The following is a 20,541-nucleotide window of genomic DNA, read 5'->3' on the forward strand; positions in this document are numbered from 1 at the left end:
TAATCATGGGTTCCCAGTGGAGGAGTTAGAGAGAAGACTGAAGTAGCTGAAAGGGTTTGCGGCCTCAAGGGGAGAGCAACAATGCCAACCAACCAGAGCTCCCAGGGTCTAAACTACTAGCCTGGGAGCATACAGGGAGGGACCCATGACTCCAGCTGTATATGTAGGAGAGGATGCCATTGTTGGGCATAGGTGAGAGAGGAGATTCTTGGTCCCATGAAGGCTGGACGCCGAGGGTGGGGGAATTAGAGAGTGGGGAGATGGGAGTGTGTGGGGTAAGTGGTGGCACATCCTAATAGAAGCAGGAGGAGGGGGGATGGGATGGGGGGAAATGGGGAAAGAGGATAACATCTGAAATGTAAATAAAATATCCAATAAAAAAATCCATTCTCAAACATAGAATTTACTTTTCACAGAGAGAACTACATCCAGATCTATTACAGCTTAAATTCACCCTCCAAAATTTAATACCTATCATATATTAGTGTTATCATTTAGTTGAAAATTTAGAATCCATCATATATTAGAACTATTTGGAGGTAAGGCCTCTAAAGAACAGATTAGGTCATGAGAATGGGGCGCCTATTTTTAGCACTAGCGGTTTTTATATGACACAGAAGAGAGACCTGCGACACCATATTTACGGTGTCTCACCAGGTGATACCCTGTGTCATGACACTTAAAGACAAACTCTTACGAATATTATGTGGATGCTGGTACCATGCTCTTGTACTTCCTAGTTTTCAGAACTATGAGGCAAATACAATTCTACATTTTAAAGGTCTCAAGTATTTAGTTATAAAAACAGAAAATGGACCAAGAACTCTCCTTTCACAAGGCAATTTCAGAATCTGCTTTATAACACCCTTTAAGAGAATCATGAAAACATGTAGTCAGTTTAGTAGATTAAAATAGTAAAGAGGCTTAGCCCTTTCGTTACTGTCTCCTTTGGTTGGAAATCGCTTAAATGCTGAACTGAACACATTTACTTTTTTTTTTTTTTTTTTTTTTTTTTCTTCTGATTAACAGATACACTTCCCAGAAACATATCTGTAACTTCCAAATGGTCCCAGCTGGCTGCAACAAGGGTCCGTGTAACTGACAAAATGCATCTGGCTTCAAGGCACAGATCAAGTACAGAGGCAGGCTCTCTGTGTCCCTAGAGAATCTGGTTGACACTCAGTACAGCTGGCTTTATAAATGAGTGGAAAACGAATCCAGAACAGGACAGGCTGTGGGGGAGACAAAAGCCTGCCTGTCTTTACAGATGAAATTTTCTTGTTCTCTTCTGCCCTGAGTGTTTCCCAAGCATGCAGGTAAGATAATAATGTATGGCTTATCGACTTAGAGGCATCTCAAAGGAGAAGGTCACACTTAACGGAAAGAACTCAAATGAAGAGCAAGATGTGGAAAGTATGGAGAGGAAAGGTCTATAAGTGTCTTAAAAATAATCCTTACATAAGTAAAATTTTAATAGTTCAGCCAAAGTGAGTCGGTTTTTCTTGTTTTGCAGTTAAATTATAATCAGAGAGGGTTGGAAAAAAGAAGGCGATGTTTATGGAAATCCTGTGAGTGGTAAAGGAACACAACAATACCATTGTTACTTCTAAGGCATAAGTTGTGTCCAGTTTGATTGTTTGTTAGTTTTCATTTTGGGCCATGCAGTGAGATCCCGATTAGACGATAGAAGAGCTTTATGGAAAACTGGATCTGTAGCCTTGGAAAGCTAGATTATAAAACCTTGAGTAAAAGGGTCACGGCCGTGAGGGCAGACAATATAATATAATATGGGTTTATCTACATACATGTCAAAGCATCATAAAACAGTTGAATACTTTTTAAAAAAAAGTTACTATGCAATGAACAACCAAAGACAGAAATCACTATTACAGGATGAAATTTTAGGATGGAAAAACAAGTTGAAATTGCTATTACAGTTTGTGTGTTCATATGTATGTGTGCATTTCAGAGGGCATCTTTCTCAATTGCTGGCCCCCTTTTCTCTCCTCTCCTCTCCTCTCCTCTCCTCTCCTCTCCTCTCCTCTCCTCTCCTCTCCTCTCCTCTCCTCTCCTCTCTTTCCTTTCCTTCCCTCCCCTCCTCTCCTCTTCTCTTTTTTTTCCTTCCCTTTCTTCCTTTCTTTTTTGAGATAAAATTTCTCACTGAAGCTGGCCCTCACCAGTATTGGCTAGACTGGCTGGCTAGATCCTCCTGTCTCTGCACCCCCAGTACTGGGCTCATAGGTCTACACTGCTGTGCTTGGTGTTTTATGTGGATGCTTGTTTGAGTGTGCAGGGGTTTTGGGGGACAGTTTCTACAAGCATCACAGCCATCAGAGTGTCAAACCGAGGGAGGCAAGAAGGGCATTTGGTTTAATATAACTCAGTTAGCTGATGTTGGTTCAAACATTGAAAGTCTGACACCAGATAGTTTATTCTAGACATATTTAAGCACAGCACAATCTGGAAAAGTGTCCTGATGCTAACACAATCCCATGTACTTAAGACATGATTATATTAAAATTTTGGTAAAGTCCAAATGACATCTTCCATAAAGATAGGTTCTATGGATTAACTAAGGAAGAAGGCCCAAGGTAAACTCATGATAAGGGTCTGGGGGAGGATAGCTCTGTAGACTGAGTGAGATAAAGACGCTCAAGATAAGGGTGAGAAGGAGCCAGTTCCACCTGGTCGTCCAGATAGAGCAGAGGTCACCAGGTTAGTGAATATTAACCACATTCATTCCCAGCCTTCTGAGTGGAAAGCAGGTTATCCATCTCTCTCTTTGAAGAGACAACCACATGTATTTAATATCCCTGGTTTTCCAAGTGCTTATCTGTGAGCACAAGGATCTACATGCCTCCTACAGATGCCAGGGACCAAACTCACATCCTCATGCATGCACAGCAGGTGCCTTAGCTATCGAGCCAGATTTGATATTTAAAACAAAGACGTTGCATTATCTTACTGGATGTGGATTGCCCCACAGTTTCTGTGCTGTCCATTTGTACAGAATCCATGCTCAATGAGGTTGGGGAGAAGGACCAAGATGTAGATCTTCAGTAACTTTTGAATGAAATAGTTAAAAGTTGAATGTAAATTGCAAAGTTGATGGACTTAAGGCTACAGTGTTATAACAACAAGGAAGCCTACAAATTTAGGTTTACAGTCTAATTTGGAATTTATTTTTACTGTGTAAAATTGTAGGTTCATTTAACAATTTAGAACACTCCAAAAAGGAAATCACCTAGCTAACCTGTTTTCTCTAATACTTGTATTAACTGTCAATCAATTTCCTTCCTTATTTTAAGATGACACATCTTAATAATTGTTTTATGTTTAAAATGCATTTCATGTCATCGTTTTATAACATTTCAATGTCATGACAATAAATATGCTTTCCCCCCCTTTTAATTGGCTGGTCTGATGCCAACAGATGAAGCACTGGTTCCATTCCAAGATGCAGGCAGTTTCTGCTTGTCTTTAAACGCACATGGTGTTTACCTTCTTAGAGCAAACCTGGAAGGCATGCTTTTGTGATATGTTTCCAACAAGGGAGACACGAGGAAGCCTGGAGCTATCAAATAGCAGAAGTGATTTCCACGTCTGGCATTTTAAAGGAAGAATGATTTTTGACTTCCTTCTCCATCCATTACAGCTAAACTCCAGAGAATGGCTCCAGAATTCCCCTTGATTCTTTCAATATCACTTGAATAAAAGGTGACTTGGGGCTGAGCTGTTGAAGAAGGATCCAGAGCCAAGGAATATCTCTCTGATATTCCTTGATAGTTACAAGACAGTGATGTCGTCTGCCCTCCTAGATTTGAGTTCAGTTTAGAATCAGTGAAATCAGGGGCTGGCCCATTAGCTGGAATCTATTAGCAGAGCCAGGCGACCTTGTCTTCATTTGGGGATGAAACACAAGAGAAAAGAGCTGAAGGCGCTGTAGATCTTGCTGAATGTCACAGACACAGTCCATTCCCTATTCATCAACGTGGCAAATTGTAAACCTATTGCTTATAGTCAACTTGTGCACAAGAGTGTTGTATTTTCCATGTGTATTATTCTCTTTCTAAAGGGTAGGAAAACAAATTGCTCCCATTTTAGGGACTCTCTGATTTCTGTTTAAAAGCACCCTGGCAAAAGTGACTTCAGGAAAGAAGGGTTTATTTTAGCTCTTGTGCAAGATGCAGTCCTTTGTGGGGGGACTCCAAGGCTGCTGCAGCCGGTCACGTGACATGTGTGGTCAGAAGAGATCAGTGAATTAATGTTGATGCTTAGTCTCTATTCTCCATTTATACAATCCAGGATGCCCTGTGGATGGTCTTTCTAATATTGTTTTATTCAGAGTTATTCCACTAGCCTTCCTAGATTATTCACGTCTAAACATTTTCCTTTCAGTTATAAAGTCCTCTTTGTTTGCTTCTGTCCCTTATTCATCTACAAGTCTGCCCTGAGTAGCATCTTTCTCTCTCTGTCTCTCTGTCTCTGTCTGTCTGTCTGTCTCACACACACATGCACACACACCAATAATAAAGCCTGCTGAGTCTATTTAGTGTTCCTCTTATGTACATGTACTTAGTGCTGACCACTTGGGATTGAATAACTCCTGAGATTATATTTTTATAGAAAATTTACACTCCTTTGCTCAGCAGCCAGCGACTGTCTATGGCGCTTCATCTAGGGATAGGCTCTTGTGAGGTTCCCCCAGCCATGCTAGCATGCTGAACTTGTTTAGGCAAGCATAGTTTTGAGATTTCTCAGGTAGAAAACATCCTACCTTATAGCAGGTGCCATATTCCCCTTTAATCTTCCTGCCACCTTTTCTACCATGCTCCCTGAAACTTAGGTGTTGCACTGTAGATATACCGGTTGGGGTTAGGTACTCTACAGCCTTGTCCACTCTGTGTGTGTGTGTGTTCAACATTGTTAGATAACTGTTATAAATGGGCTTTATCCTGTGGTATTTCTCCTTTTGTGCTTGGCTTATCTTATTTAACATACTACCTTCTAAGTTCATAAGTGTTGATGCAAGCAGGAAGCTTTTCTCTTTTAGGCTCAAGGGTATGACATTGTGTGTGCTTTCTCCTCACCATCATGGCTCTCCCAAACTGGGGATTGAATGCAGTCTTATGCAAATTAGGGAAGCATCCGTGAGCTACTGCTTCTTGTCTCCTCTTCCTACCCTTTTCTTAATTCTTTTATCTAATGACGAACATTGTTAGATTTCTTGTCTTAGCTATTGTGACTAATCTGGCAATAAATATGGGTGTGAAGATATCTTTTTTGGCATACTGATTTCATTTCATTGGGATATATAGCCAGTAGTGGGATTGAGGGATCATATGGTAGTTCTATTTTTATTTTTTTTTCTTACTGAAGAACCTTCAAGCTTCTATTTAAAACAGAATCTCAAAAAGAAAAGTCCTTATCTTTTATATGGCTCTTCCACTCATCTTCTCCCAACCCACAAATCCACACTTAAGTCAACATATTTATTTATAATTTATTAAGGAAATGAAAGCTAAAGTAATATTTCATTGTCTTCTTTTCTAGGCAACAAGCTTATTAATTTTGGTGGGGCTTATAGCAGAGTTTCACATCTTCTCAAGGTAAGAATATTTTGGATTTTGTATGGAAATTTAAAATATGTAAAAACATAGTAAATTCTTTAGAATAGTTTAAATTTTATAAGCAGATGAGAAGTGTTTATGTACCTCAACTTTTCATGTTTTCAGAAAATATAATAATTATGCTTTATTCTTATTTAAGTTTTTCCTTTAAAGAAGAAACAAGGACAGAAATACCTCATGGTTTTTGTTCCAATCCCAGGATTTTACCTTCATTCAGAGGGCTGCTGCAGACCAAGAGCAATATTTGTCTTTAAATCTAGTCCTTGCTAAACATTTTCTGGGTTTTAAAGGTCAAACATATTTAATTTATTTTAAAGAAAAATAGTTTTATTGGTTCCCAAAGGCTGGATAAATGCCAGCGTCATTTACTGACACCCTTGCTTTATTCTCACTGTTGGATTGATGGGAACTGGCCAGTTCCCTTGATGGGACCATTGGAATAAGTCAGGACTGGTGCGAAAAACCCAACAGCATACAAAGTCTACTGGCAACCAAGGTCCTGAGGCCACCATGGGAGTGTCTGAGGGTTCCTTCTGTGTAGGGTAACGAAGGAGACAGGAGGTTATAGAGTGTCCATACTAAGCCCCCATTTTGGAGGAAGGCATCTGTTTTTCCCTAGGGCACAGGTAGGCAAGCAACAGTAAATTCAGAGCATTGTCTAAGGGTCAAAAAATTTAGATGTTTGACTCACTATTACTATGTATAAACAGGCTACTAAGTTTCCTTCAATGCACACTACAGAATGGGATTCATTACTTTTAGGATGGTCTTTCAACTTTAGGATTCAAGAATTATCTGACCCCAAGTCTATCAACCTAGTGATGTGCTAAGAGTCCATGAATCAAGAATCCGGGTTCCATGATCTCTTTACAAGTCATCCTTGACCTTTGAGGAGACTAAGCCAACTCTTTGCTTCACAGCCAGGGTTTAGCATCACAGGAGAGCAGCTCTGTCATCCACATATACTTGATGTGAGTGGCATTGATTAAGCTCAATTTGCCCGTGTGTGTGTGTGTGTACTCGAGAAGGGGCTTAAGTGACTATGGAGGACATTTAAATACAAATTACTGTAATCTAGCCTTTGCTAGATTGCTTGTCTTATTATAATTTGCTTTGTTTTTATTTTTTATGCACTCACAGGGTCTTAGAACCTGTCCATCAAGTTTCTGGATAGCTCTTCAAATCATTACTGAAGGCAGAATTCTTCCCTCCTAAATATTCTCACCTATTCTCCGACTACTCCTTTATTTATATTCTCATAATAAATTTTATGTCTTAGGGTTATTATTACTGTGATGAAATACCATGACCAAAGCAACATGGAGAGGGAAGGGTTTCTTTGGCTTATGACTCCCATCAGCTTATCACTTAAAGCAAGTCAAGACAAGAACTCAAGTAGGGCAGGAACCTGGAGGCAGGAGCTGATGCAGAGATCACAGAGGAGTGCTGCTTACTGGCTTGTGCCTAATGGCTTGCTCAACTTACTTTCTTATAAAACTCAGGGCCACCAGTCCAGGAATTGCACCCTCCACCATAGGCTGGGCCTTCCCCCATCAATCACTAATTAAGAAAATACTCTTCAGGCTTGACCACAGCCGGATCCATTTATTGAGGCATTTTCTCAATTGTGGTTCCCTCCTTGCTGATAACTCCAGCTGTGTCAAGTTTATGTAAAACTAGCCAGTACGAACACTGTTATGAAATTTATCATATTAGATATAGTATATGATAATTATAAATTTATGTGTTTCTATCGTTTTATCAACAGTCAACAGCTTACCTCGTTATTTATATAGCCTACTTTGTTACCAGTACTTTGTATCTTACTTTTAATAGTAAGATAGTAAAAATAGGTACTCCTCTTCACATTTTCATATATTTTAGGATACTTATAATACCTATTTGAAAATTTTGATAGTATTTCTTCTTCTTAACCAACATATAATAATTATACAAAATAACGTGCTCCACTGTGACATTTTCATGCACGTATACAATTTATTTTAAAACACATACTTCTTGTTGTCTATTTTTTGAGACAGGATCTCATGTAGCCTAGGCTGTCTTTAAACTCACTGAGTACCTGAGCATGACCTTAAACTTTTGATCTTCGTGCCTCTGTCTGCCAGGGGCTGGGTTGCAGGTGATCACCGCTGTCCCATGGTGAGGTGCTTTTGATGACTTTTGACTATTCTTATTTATTCTTTGTGTCCCTTGCTAATCGCCCCACCCACCTCACGATGAAAATCTGGTGCTGTGACAGAGCCTTCTCTCCAGTCAACTGCAAGTGGGACTCATATGGCCCTTGGTCAGAATGCAATGGCTGTACAAAGACTCAGGTAGGCTCCTACAAATGTGTAGGTATGACAACAAAATTAATTTTGAATGCTCACTAATTAGTGTTAATGCATTTTGATGCTTATTTTAGTAATTTTCAAGGGAGATACCAGGACTTGTTTATGATACTGTGTTATAATGTGATATCTATATTTTTTCAGAAAAAATTTAAAGCTTACCTTTAACTAATACAGGCTGAAAGTTAAGGGTAGCTCAGTAACTCTTTATTAAACAGGCAGGAAGAGCATAGAAGAAAGCTCAGAATCTGTGTTTTGTTTATCAGTTTCAACGTTTCCTCCCATTTCAAACACCATCAAACAACCAAATGGATGCTCCACTTTATCTCACAAACAGAAACCAAGTATGAGCAAATCAAGCATCTTCAATGTTTTTAATGTATTTCCTAAGTAATGATATAAAATAAACCACTAGACTTGACCTGAATATTGTGCAATTCTAAAAATATGTCTTTTTTCTATGTAATGATCGTTGATGAAAATACAGAAATGTACAGTGAGAAAAAACAGCACTCAGAATTGTAAAAAAAAAAAAAAAAAAAAAAAAAAAAAACAAAAAACTAAAATACTAAAAAAAAAAAAAACCAATGGATACGTTTGTTTTAAAGGTCCTGAGCATTTAAATGGTTCAGTTTGGATAAAGTATATATTTAAGGCAAACTATTTTCAACACTTTTATTATATTTAAAAATTGTATCTGTGTATATGATGTATATGCATATATGTGTGAGTATGCATATATGTATATTTATAGGCATATGTGGAGGTCAGAGAACAATTTGTAATAGTCAGTTATCTTTCTTTGCAACGAAGGTCTTGGGAATTAAACTCTGATAATCAAATTTGGCAGCAAGCCAAGTGCTTTTAAACACTGAGCCATCTTGTAACCCCAAGGTTAAACTATTAAAATAACAGACCTATCATGTCTTGGTCTTTTGACTAAGATCAGGCATAGAATAACAGCTCTATCACAGAAGACGACTTTTGTCTTGAATCTTCTTCAGCATCATTTTCTTTACGCATTTTTTTTGTAGTACTTGTTTGTGGTCAAACCCAGGTTATTGGGCTTGCTGGATGCACTCTACCATGGAGCTTTCTCCAAGCACTATCACCATCACCATCACCACCACCACCACCATCATCATCATCATCTTTTTTGTTTTTAAACCAAGCCTTATTCAGCAGCCCAGGCTGGCCTTGGACTCATGGCTAGCCTCCTGCTTCAGCTTCCCAAGTGCCGAGATTATTGGCAGGAACCATGCCATTTGATCATCATTTATTTATAAAACGTTCTTTTACTATCCTTATGAGTGCTGTTTTCAAAACAAATTATGCAAATGAGAAACTTGGCATTTAGCAGACATAATAGATGATGACCGGTTTCAGAGGAGAAACACATGAAAAACCAGGCAAAAAAAATTAAAAAAAAAAAAAAACAGCAAGTGCACATTTGTCATTTTAATAATTTAAAAACCGTAAATAAAATGAAATGATAGAAAGCCAGAGAGTGTTTTCATGCAAGCGATCTTTTTCTTTGATGACGGTCATTGTGCAGTGGGTTTAACCACTATTGATGAAACACACTTTTTATTCAGAAAGAGACAGGTGAAAATGAAAAAGGGCAGGAGGGTCAGAGAGCTGAGAATGATGCCGTGGAGATCTTTAAGGGCCTGGCTGGCAACGTGGAGAAGGGAAAACATCCCTGTGCCAAGTACACAGTCTGTGTTCTGAACTCAGAAAAGGGTGTGCAGAGAAGTTACATGTCTGGCAACTCTTCATTAGGTAAAAAGAGAAACTAAAACATATTAAGAAACTTTACTTGGCCCCATTTCTTACAACGCTGTTCTTAACTTCAATGTGAGGTGCCAGGGCTAGGCTGGGGCTGATAAAGACTCACTCAGAGTCCAAGTTACATAGTGTGACCACTTATCCCAGGCCTACCCAGTTACAAGCCAACATAAGATGGATGAGTAAATTTAAAATCGGTTTATACACGTATTCGTCCTTGTTGATTGACATTCAAGGTTTGACCTCTCTGGCAATGAGATGGTATCTTTTTGTTAATTGAGAAGTTAATATTTTAGTTTGGGTTACTATAGCTGTGAAACACCGAAAACAACTTGGGGAGGGAGGGGTTTATCTCACTCACACTTCCACATACCTGTTCATTATCAAAAGCAGTGAGGACAGGAACCCAAGCAGGGCAGGAACCTGGAGGCAGGAGCTGATATAGAGGCCATGGAGGAGTGCATCTAACTGCTTGCTTCTTAAAGCTAGCCCAGCCTGCTTTCTTAGAGAACCCAGGACCACAAGCTTATGGTTGGCAACATGCACAAATGAGCAGGGCTCTTTCCTCATCAATCACTAATTAACAAAATGTCCCACAGCTGGAAGTTGTGTCGACATTTTCTCAACTGAGGCTCCCTCCTTTCAGGTAACTCTAGCTTGTGCAAGTTGACATAAAACTAGACAGCACAGGGGGCAAGAACGAGAGAGGAGGCCACCAGCAGAGAGGGAAGACTGTGAAGATCTTCCACTTGTTTAAGTGTTAAATACATCATTTCACACTGAATGTGGACCAAGCGAATTTTAGGACTACTTATGAATTTCTCACTCAGGCAGGCAACTTATTCCATTTTCTTCTTTTCTATGAGACATCTGCTTTTAACATATTTCTCCTCATAGAGCTCAATTCTCCATCAGCAAGTAAAATCCGACTGTTAACATTTCTTAGCATTGGATTTCTCATGGTCATTTAGTAAGCTTGGCCTCTACATCAGTACATTTCTCTCTGTTTATTTTTCCCTTGCCCCATTTCTTAGATTCTTCTAGAAGACCCAACTCAAGTCAACTACTATCATGATTATTAAGATTTCCTTAACTTTGTTCAGTTCATCTTAACCTTTCTGTTTATTTCCTTCTGTACTGGATGGTTTTGTGTGTCAACTTGACACAAGCTGGAGTTATCACAGAGAAAGGAGCCTTCCTTGAGGAAATGCCTCCATGAGATTCAGCTCTAAGGCATTTTCTCAATTAATGATCAAGGGTGGGAGGGCCCATTGTGGGTGGTACCATCCCTAGGCTGGTAGTCTGGTAGTCCTGGGTTCTATAAGAAAGCAAGCTGAGCAAGCCAGGGGAAGCAAGCCAGTAAGAAGCATTCCTCTGTGGCCTCTGCATCAGCTCCTGCTTCCTGACCCGCTTGAGTTCCAGCCCTGATTTTCTTTGGTGATGAACAGCAATGTGGAAGTGTAAGCTGAATAAACCCTTTCCTCTCCAACTTGCTTCTTGGTCATGATGTTTGTGCAGGAATAGAAACCCTGACTAAGATACCTTCCATTTCCTCCAACAAAAATGCATTTCACTTTTTCTACTTAACTCCCAGAACATACCTCTGGCCAAAATGTTATTCTGTATTGTAGTGTATTTCCTTTCCAGGGAGTCACCAGGAAGATTTTTCATCACTCAACAGTGAAAGTAAACATGTAGCTGGGAGCTCTCTGTAAACAGCAAGTCAACTGGCATTGAGCCTGTAGGCTTGTTGATTTTTGAGGCTTCTACTCCTGTCCCACAGCAGAACATGTTTTTGGATAGTGTTTTTCAGATTGAACTAATTCTCAGATTTTATTACTCAAGAAAATTTGAGATAACTAAAATTTAAAATACAATGAGGTCTTCTGCTTTGTGTCCAGACTCGAAGGCGTTCGATTGCTGTTTATGGGCAATACGGAGGGCTTCCATGTGTGGGGAGTGCTTTTGAAATACAGTCTTGCAACCCCGAACGAGGCTGTCCAACGGAAGAGGGCTGTGGGGACCGGTTTAGGTGTTTTTCAGGTAATGTGTTTTCCATGGGCTCAGTCTGTAGACTGTAAATTCAAATGTCATTTGCTGACCTGCTTGATACATACTTGTTTGGATTGATACTGGCTTCCAGATTAATTTAACCCAAGTATAGGCAAGATTTTTAATAGTATACCAATGTATGATCAGATAAACCACACAGTAGATACCATCTATTCAAAAGCAAGAGAGAAATCTGGTTATAAAAGCATGTGTATTCTTTGTCATGCTGACAGAATTATAGCTATTAACAGCCTCAATTGTATATACATATATGATGTACACACACACATATACATATATACGTATTTCCAGGGAGTATATATATGTATATACATATATATGTGTGTGTGTGTGTGTGTGTGTATCACCCTCTTACCTCTGCCTCCTGAGTTCTGGGCTTAATGGCGTACACCACCACACCTTGCTACATATTGGAATTTTAGGGACAAACTATTGGATAAAGAGTCATTGTGTTAGAATTTTTCTTTTACAATTAATGTTTAAGAATTTCATACAAAGTGAACGAGCGATGGCCCAGCGGCTTAGGTGGCCGCCTGCAGAGGGCGAGCCCGTGCCCTCTGCTCTCTCTCAGTCTCCTGGTTCGAATCCTGCTTCTCCCGTGTGACTCTGCCCGAGTCTCATGGGAAAAAAAAAAGAATTTCATACAATATATTTTGATTACATTTTCCCCTCCTCTAGATCATTTCCATCTTCCTATCCATCCAATTTCATGGTTTTCCTCTCTCAAAATAAAATAAAAAAAACTCAAGTCAAGGAAAAAAAAAACTCAAAAAGATAAATCCCATAAAATCACAACAGAAAGCACACAGGAAAACATAGATTTTTTTCTTTTTATAAATTTATTTATATTTATTTGATTTATTTATTTATTTATGTGAGCACACTATAGCTGTCTTCAGACACACCAGAAGATGGCATCAGACCCCATTGCAGATGGTTGTGAGCCACCATGTTGTTGCTGGGAATTGAACTCAGGACCTCTGGAAGAGCAGTCAGTGCTCTTAACCGCTGAGCCATCTCTCCAGCCCTGGAATTTCTTTTGTATTGACCAAATTACTTCTGAGAATGAGGCCCATCCTGTGTGGTGGCTGTACTCAGTATCACCCCTCTGGAGAAAATAATTTCCTTTTTGTTAGTGGATATAAATTGCAGTTTCTTCATTAGGAATGGGACCCTGTGTCTACTTTCCCTTCTCAGTGCTTGGACCCCATTTGACCTGAACTTGTGTGGGTCTTGTGCATATATACATATGTTGTCATTATACATATGTTGTCATATATATATATATATATATATATATATATATATACATACATATACATGTATATATATATATGACATCAGCTTTTTTTTTGTACCTGGAAAATGCTATTTTCTGGAGTCATTCACCATAACTAGTTCCTACAATTTTTTCATCTCCTCTTCTGCATAGATCTCTGAACCTTGAGGAAAGGGCTTTGATAAATACATCTCATTTAGGACTGAGTGCATCTGAGCCTACAGTTGTTCTTAAATAACACTTGTAAAGCTCCTATTTTATTTTGAAACTCAAATCAGGTGATAGCTGCTTTGAGACACTTTTGCTAAGCCCTCAGGTGATAGAATTAATCAACAAATCACTTCTCACTGTGTATCTCAATCCAAATTGATGACCTGCATATCTCTGTGCACTTCTGTAGACATAAGCTTTATTTTGTTTATTTTCTCACAAAGAGTGCCTGGAGCATAGGCAGACTCTCAACAGATGTCTGCTGCATTGCCTTGAGTAATATGTAGAGTGAGCTACACGTTATACTGTAAACATTTCTATGCACAAAGCATCCTTTGACTAGAGGATGCTTAAATAGAGGAAGAATTCCCTTCATAGTGCAAGGGATAAAGATAGTTTTCAGGGCTGGAGAGATGGCTCAATGGTTAAGAGCACTGATGTTTCTTCCAGAGGTCCTGAGTTCAATTCCCAGCAACCACACGGTGGCTCAAAACCATCTGTTATAATAGGATTTAATGCCTTTTTCTGGTGTGTCTGAAGACAGCTACAGTATACTCAAATAAATATAATAAATAAATTTGTAAAAGGAGATAGTTTTCAAAAAGGGATAATATTTAATTTGATATTTGAAAGACACATCAGAGAGGAGTAGAGAAAGTCCTAGATAGAGAGGCTTTATATCATTGAGATGACAGGAAATTTGGACCTGTACTCATGCAAATGGTCCAATATGCAGAGGGCATAAGGAAAAGGCGGGGATGATGCTGGGAAAGAAGACAAAGCCAAGATCATCTTTTGCCAGTGCAGGGTTTCTCAACCTTCCTAATGCTGCACCTGTTAAATACAGTTTTTCATGTGCTGACTTCCAGCCATAAAATTATTTTCGTGGCTACTTTATATCTGTAATTTTTGACTGTTATGCACCATAATGTAAATATCAGATATGCAGGATATCTGATATGTGACCCCTGTTGTTCAACCCCCAAAGAGGTCACAACCCATAGGCTGAGCACTGCTGAACTAGTGCTTTCTTGGAATTCTGAGCTATCAGGAAAAGGATGCTGACTTCCATTGATTCCTGTCTTCATGGTCTTCACTAGCAGATTACCCAAATTACCAAAGTCTGGCGATGACTATACCATACATATTTGTTTCTCAGCACCAGGTAGTCTTCCACAGAGTGGATGCTGAAAACTGCTGAGTTTCAACTTTCTGATCCAATTTCTTTGCTTTCAAAAATTACATGTTAGTCACTGAGAAAAGCACACATTTGGCATCCTGGTTAACAATTACACAAAAAACAAAGCTGAGGGATAGAACAACAATCTGTTTTACCAGTAAGAACCATTGTGTGAAACTTGGAGAAGCTAGACAAAATTGTACAGTGATAATGTTTGACTCTGGACTTTTGAGTTCAGGTCTATTTTCAATCTCCCATCCCCGGGGAAGGTGAAAATCAGCTCTGCATTCTTTAAAATAGAGACCCAAAACATCACAAGTTCTTTTCTAGACAATCTGAAAATTTGTCTGAAACCCACACTAGTCTATCAGTGCAGTGCTGGGGTGACCCCAGCCCATGTTTCTCCCTCCTCCCTCTTTTATATTTTCTGGGTGTTTCTTTCCCAGGTCAGTGCATCAGCAAATCATTGGTTTGCAATGGGGATTCTGACTGTGAGGAAGATGGTGCTGATGAAGACAAGTGTGAGGATGCAGAAAGCAGACCTTCCTGCGACATTGACAAACCTCCTCCCAACATAGAACTTACCGGCAATGGGTAAGGAGCCAAGCAGCCTTCCAAGAATACTGATGGGTTCTAGTTTTTTTACTTTTGTTCTGTTTTAATGGTTTGATGAGTCTAATAATAAGTTACCCAAGATCTAAGTATGTACATTAGCTCAGACATTTTTGCCACATCCTGCTTCAATTAAAAATTCATAGCTGAATACCGATAGGTGTGTGTAGTAAGATGGAGTATGAACCATGGTTTCAGATATATCTGTGGTTAGCACTGAAAGTCTCACATCAAGGAAAACCTCTCAGCCTCAGGGAAATCAGGATTGTTAGTCCCTCTAAAGGGAGGAAAAGGAGAAGAAGAAGAAGAAGGAGGAGGAGGAGGAGGAAGAGGAAGAGGAGGAGGAGGAGGAGGAGGAGGGGGAGAAGGAGAAGGAGAAGGAGAAGGAGAAGAAGAAGAAGAAGAAGAAGAAGAAGAAGAAGAAGAAGAAGAAGAAGAAGAAGAAGGACACACACACAGAGAAGACAGGAGAGAAGAGAGAAAGAAGAGAGGAGAGAGGAGAGAGGGAAAAAGAAGAGAGGAGAGGGGAGAGAGGGAAAAAGAAGAGAGGAGAGGGGAGAGAGAGGAGAGTAGGAGGAAGAGGAGGAGGAGGAGGAAAAGGAAGAGGAGGAGGAAGAGGAGACAGAAAAGGGACATAGCTGAACATGAAACTATCAACGAATGTTTTTAGAAATTCAGAATTAAATCAATTCTAGGCTTCTATTTTTCTAAAATTATCTTAGAAAAATCAGTGCACGTTTTCCTATAATATCTTCAAGTTTTTAACAGAAAAACAGGGCAGAGTTACTTTAACCCTCCTTGCTATACTAAGAGAATCAGCTGGAAACTCATTGTAGAAACAACCTGTCCTCTCCAGTAACCTTAGTTGTATTGGTTTTATCTATAGAATCAATTCTAAAGCAGCCGTTGCCATAGATACAAAAGGCCTGTGCTTCCGAATATGTTCTCAGGCTAACAGAATGTTGGATTTCCTCTGCTTGTAGTGTTAGCTCTTCTATCACTAGGAGGAGCTGGCTAATGAAAGGGAGGCATTAGATTTTGTTCTCTTTTACGCAACTTCCCAGGAGATAAACTGTAGATATTAATGACTGACTTCTAGAAGCCTTTAATCATTCCCCCCTACCCCCAAGCAGCTAATAGTTTTTTAATCTCCACACCCTACCCCTCCTTCTTCTTTTGTCTCCTCTTCACAGTTACAACGCACTTACTGGCCAGTTTAGGAACAGAGTCATCAACACCAAAAGTTTCGGTGGTCAGTGCAGGAAAGTGTTCAGCGGGGATGAAAAAGATTTCTACAGACTAAGTGGAAATATCCTTTCTTATACATTTCAGGTACTTAATTATACCAATTTGGTTTTTTGTAATCAGTGACACATCAGTAATTATTGTTTGTACATCAAGATTTTGGTATTTGTTTAGAATTTGTTGACCTAATATATGGTCAGTTCTGCATTGTTTTAAAATATAATATAATATATTATATAAATATATTAAAATATATATTCTTATTTCTTTCTGGCGAGAATTCTTTCAACATTGCTATGCATGAATCTTACACAAATAAGTTGGAGTTTCTTTGGGTTATATAACCTGCCACTTAAATCATCATTTTGTAGGATCTGCATGATGAAACTTTTCTATGATTCCAAAATGGCTGCATCAGATAGCATTGTCATAGGTCCATGCTATCCACGTGGGTCCTACCTGACTACTCTTCTTTGCCTTTGATCAGAATATCCTTATGCATCAAGCTTCTGCTCCTTGGATACCCCTATTGTGCTCATTCCATTTCTTGGTACCAGCACAAAATCTGCTTATACAAACTATTAAAGGGTTTTGGAGACTTTCTTAAGGATTTGGGTAGAGGAAGTTTCTAGTACAGTATTGTGAATATATTTCACCCATTCCGGTTCATACCCAGACCCTCAAAACTCTCCTCACAGCCTCGCCAAAGTGAAGTTTCTGGTCTCATTCTGTTTTAACTTCTTTGTTGACTTCATCTCCCACCTTCTTGCTCTTTTCTTTCCATCATCTCAGAATTCCCTGCTTGTCCAGTTGAGTTATCCTTACATTTAACTCTCAGATTTGTAAAGAAAAACGACTGTTATTGAGACAGAAGGACCTTCTGCTCAGTCAGATTAGTTCTATATAGAAGCAGCTTTGACAACGAACACTAAGCACCAACCTCCAGCTTGTAGTAGAATGAGCTGCTTTTGTGAACATTTAATCATGGAGTACTCAGTCAAGGAGTACCAGGGCCGGGGAAGGCAGTGAGAAAAAGAGACATCAAAATGAGTAATACAGAGGGTGAATATGATACAAGTGCATGGTATGTGTGCATGGAAGTGAAACTATAAATCTCTAATGTTTATGCAGTTACCATATGCTAAAAAAAAGATTCTTGAGCCAATCAAGTGGGACATAAAACAAATTTGAGAAACAGCTGTAGTCACCAAGGTTTGAATATCTACTCTGTATTTGCTCTCTTTTTAGGAAGAACAATCTTTTAAGATTAAATTCTGGTACTATTCTTAGTGCTGTAAGATAATATTTTGCTATTTTGTCACATATAAACTGAGTCTTAGAGGATTTCAGCCTATTCCATATTACCGCATTAAAACGATGTATCCTAGATCCAGAGAATCGGATTCTGCAGCCCGTTATTTTTTTCTGTCACATTTTGTTTTCCCCATTTCTTGCCTCTAGTTTCTTTTTCAATTCTGAATTCTATATAATGAATAACAAGTGTTGTAATGTAACCTCTGGCTAGAAGGAAGAGCATGAGATATATGCATGTGGATCCTAGTAATTATTGTTCAACTTCCATTCCTGGGGGGGGGGGGGATATGTTACTAATTCTTTCATAATTATAGTGAAGAGAAATTGCATATAAATTTTCAGAGGGGTCAAAGTTAGAGTGTTACAGAGAAAAGGAGATAATGAGGAAGAACATTTCCGAGTTAGTCAGAAGGTAGACTTATTAGAAGTCTGCAGCTTCTGAAGAGAATGATTTACCCACAGCCCGATCCTGACGTTCCTCTTTCTCAGCACGGCTTGGTTTGGGGATTGACATCTGAAATGCCTTGCCCGTCACTGAGAGTGAAGGTGTTTGTCAGAAGTAGAGGGAAATTATAGCCTGTTACTGAGTGCAGAATAGCAATGATTTGCAAATCCAGCCTGGGAGAAGCGAGGCGGAAGCAACAGGCAGAGAGCCAGTCATCTGAGTGCTAAACATGGAGACTGGGCAGCAAGAGTCCCCAGAGTTCAAGTAAACCGAGCAAGGTCTCACAGGTCAATTCTCCACACGGTAGAGGGTGGCTTTGGACTTACTTGGGACATGCATATTAATAAGCATGAAACATGCATGATCTCTTACAGTCTGCATGTTGGCTGTTAACAATGTCATCTTTTAGGGAAAACCTGGTTTCTTCATGACTAAGCTACATACCTTGTCATACACATTTTTCGCGTCATGGTTTTCACACACAAAACTCTACTGAAAACGAAGCACACATTAGGTCTCGTGAGTTACTTGGAATGGTGACACGTGGCTTCCTTCATTCTCAGCACTTGACAAGTTGTAGATGAGAGTGAGTTACAGACCACGCTGGGTACAGATCATGGATTTTCCTCATTTTGGTTATGAATGTATTTCATATTTCATCATTTGCTTGAAGAGAGACCTTGCACACACACAGACACATACACAGACACACACACAGATACACACACAGACACACACACACACACACACACAGAGAGAGAGAGAGAGAGAGAGAGAGAGAGAGAGAGAGAGAGAGAGGAATAATGAAAAAGCCAACTTTAATACTATCTATATATGGATGATACCTAAGATTGTTTGATCTACCTTCTAATCTGGAACAATTGAGGCAGTAAGAAAAATAGTTCTCATATGAGAACCTTCATATTCTAGGCACTGTTGCAGGAATTTAATGTGGATATTTTTTTCACATGGATATTTTTTCTTATAAAAATTGATTGTACCTAGTATGAATATTTCAAATTCAAAATTATTCAAAATCTGAAACTTCTGGAGTAGTGACATAGAGTAGAAAATTCCACCTCCTTGAAGCTATGTTTCATGCACAAAATACTTAAAAAATCATATAAAATCATGTCTACAAGTTACAGGTGAAATAAAAATATATTGTGTGTTTAGACATGTCTTCTTCCCAACATATCTGGTTATATATGCAAGTATGCTAAGATATAAATATCTGAAACACAATGTACTTTAGTTTTAAACATTATGAGTATATGCCAGGGTCCAATACTAGTATTGACATGAAATATATGTATAAATTCCTATCTATGTATTTATAGGCTTATATAATATATAATCTATGTATTTATAGCTGCTTATACTATAAATATTTATACTATATTTTTTATAATAGCTTTGGTTGTAATGGGAATGACAAGAGGAGACAAGGAACACATGAAAAAATAGTTGGGTAAGAGGTGCTTCTCAGTAACGGGAGTTAAAACCAGCTGGAGTAAAGAATGAAGGTTATGAATGATCAGAAATAGGAGGGGGAAAGAAGAGAGGAAAGAAGAAAGAAGGTTTTTGATGGACATTAAGGGGTTTCTGGTATGGTTAGAGAAAGACAGAGTTTACTGAGAGGACAAGAAGAAGTTTTCATAGAGAAGATGCTGGTGGGGGAAGGACTGTGAAGTCTAACCTGAAATGGGAAGGCAGTAAAAAGCAAGTGAAAAATACTAATAACAAGAGAGAATAAGTTGAAGAACAGGTCTCTGATTTTGAATGATGGGTGTGTCAACAATAAAATAATTGTCAGAAGACCTTGAGATGTTAGTGTGTTGGATGTTTTGATGAGTGATTGGGAGCGGCTATTTGAGTCGGAAGAAGAGGGGAAATGAATAAGATTGCACTAGTTTGAAAAAGATAATTCTGCAGCCATGTGTAGATGACACAGGAGTGAGGAGAAACCAGTTACACGAGCGCAGCCAAGAGCATCATTTGCATAACCAGGAATCAGAGATTCGAGTTGGAGATGTGAAGGTGGGAAAACAGAAGCAGAACATTTGGCATTAGATTCTTCTTTCTCAAAAGAAATTTAAATAAAAATAACTTAAATATTGTTTATCTGAAGCCAAATGGTCCAGAGGAAGTGTTGTGATTGAGGAAACTGTCACATTTGTTTTATTTTAATTTTGTGTTTATATGTGCAGTTGTGCATATGAAAATAATATTAGAATAAAATTAAGTATGTTAAAACCTATCCTTTCTTGTTTTCTGCATTTAGTATGTGTGCATATGAAACAATATTTCATTATAATACCTTTCTTCTTTATTGTTTTCTTCCTTTTGAGATAGTCTTACTCTGTAACTCTGGCCTGGAACTTATAAAACAGCCTAGTCTCAAGTGTGTC

The 20,541-nt window shown here is 38.8% G+C and overlaps 1 protein-coding gene across 1 annotated transcript in view; it reads left to right on the forward strand.

Annotated features, from left to right (window-relative positions):
* The first annotated feature begins 1,177 nt into the window (after positions 1-1,177).
* Positions 1,178-20,541, forward strand: part of C7 (complement C7) — a 59,655-nt gene continuing 40,291 nt past the window's right edge. The window contains exons 1-6 of the mRNA XM_034523255.2: positions 1,178-1,316; positions 5,554-5,609; positions 7,894-7,969; positions 11,674-11,815; positions 14,961-15,108; positions 16,320-16,458. Of these exons, the coding sequence (XP_034379146.1) occupies positions 1,311-1,316; positions 5,554-5,609; positions 7,894-7,969; positions 11,674-11,815; positions 14,961-15,108; positions 16,320-16,458 (567 nt within the window). The 5' untranslated portion in view covers positions 1,178-1,310. The remainder of the gene's footprint in view (positions 1,317-5,553; positions 5,610-7,893; positions 7,970-11,673; positions 11,816-14,960; positions 15,109-16,319; positions 16,459-20,541) is intronic.

The sequence above is a fragment of the Arvicanthis niloticus genome, chromosome 19 (genome assembly GCF_011762505.2).
Source record: "Arvicanthis niloticus isolate mArvNil1 chromosome 19, mArvNil1.pat.X, whole genome shotgun sequence".
NCBI lineage: Eukaryota > Metazoa > Chordata > Mammalia > Rodentia > Muridae > Arvicanthis > Arvicanthis niloticus.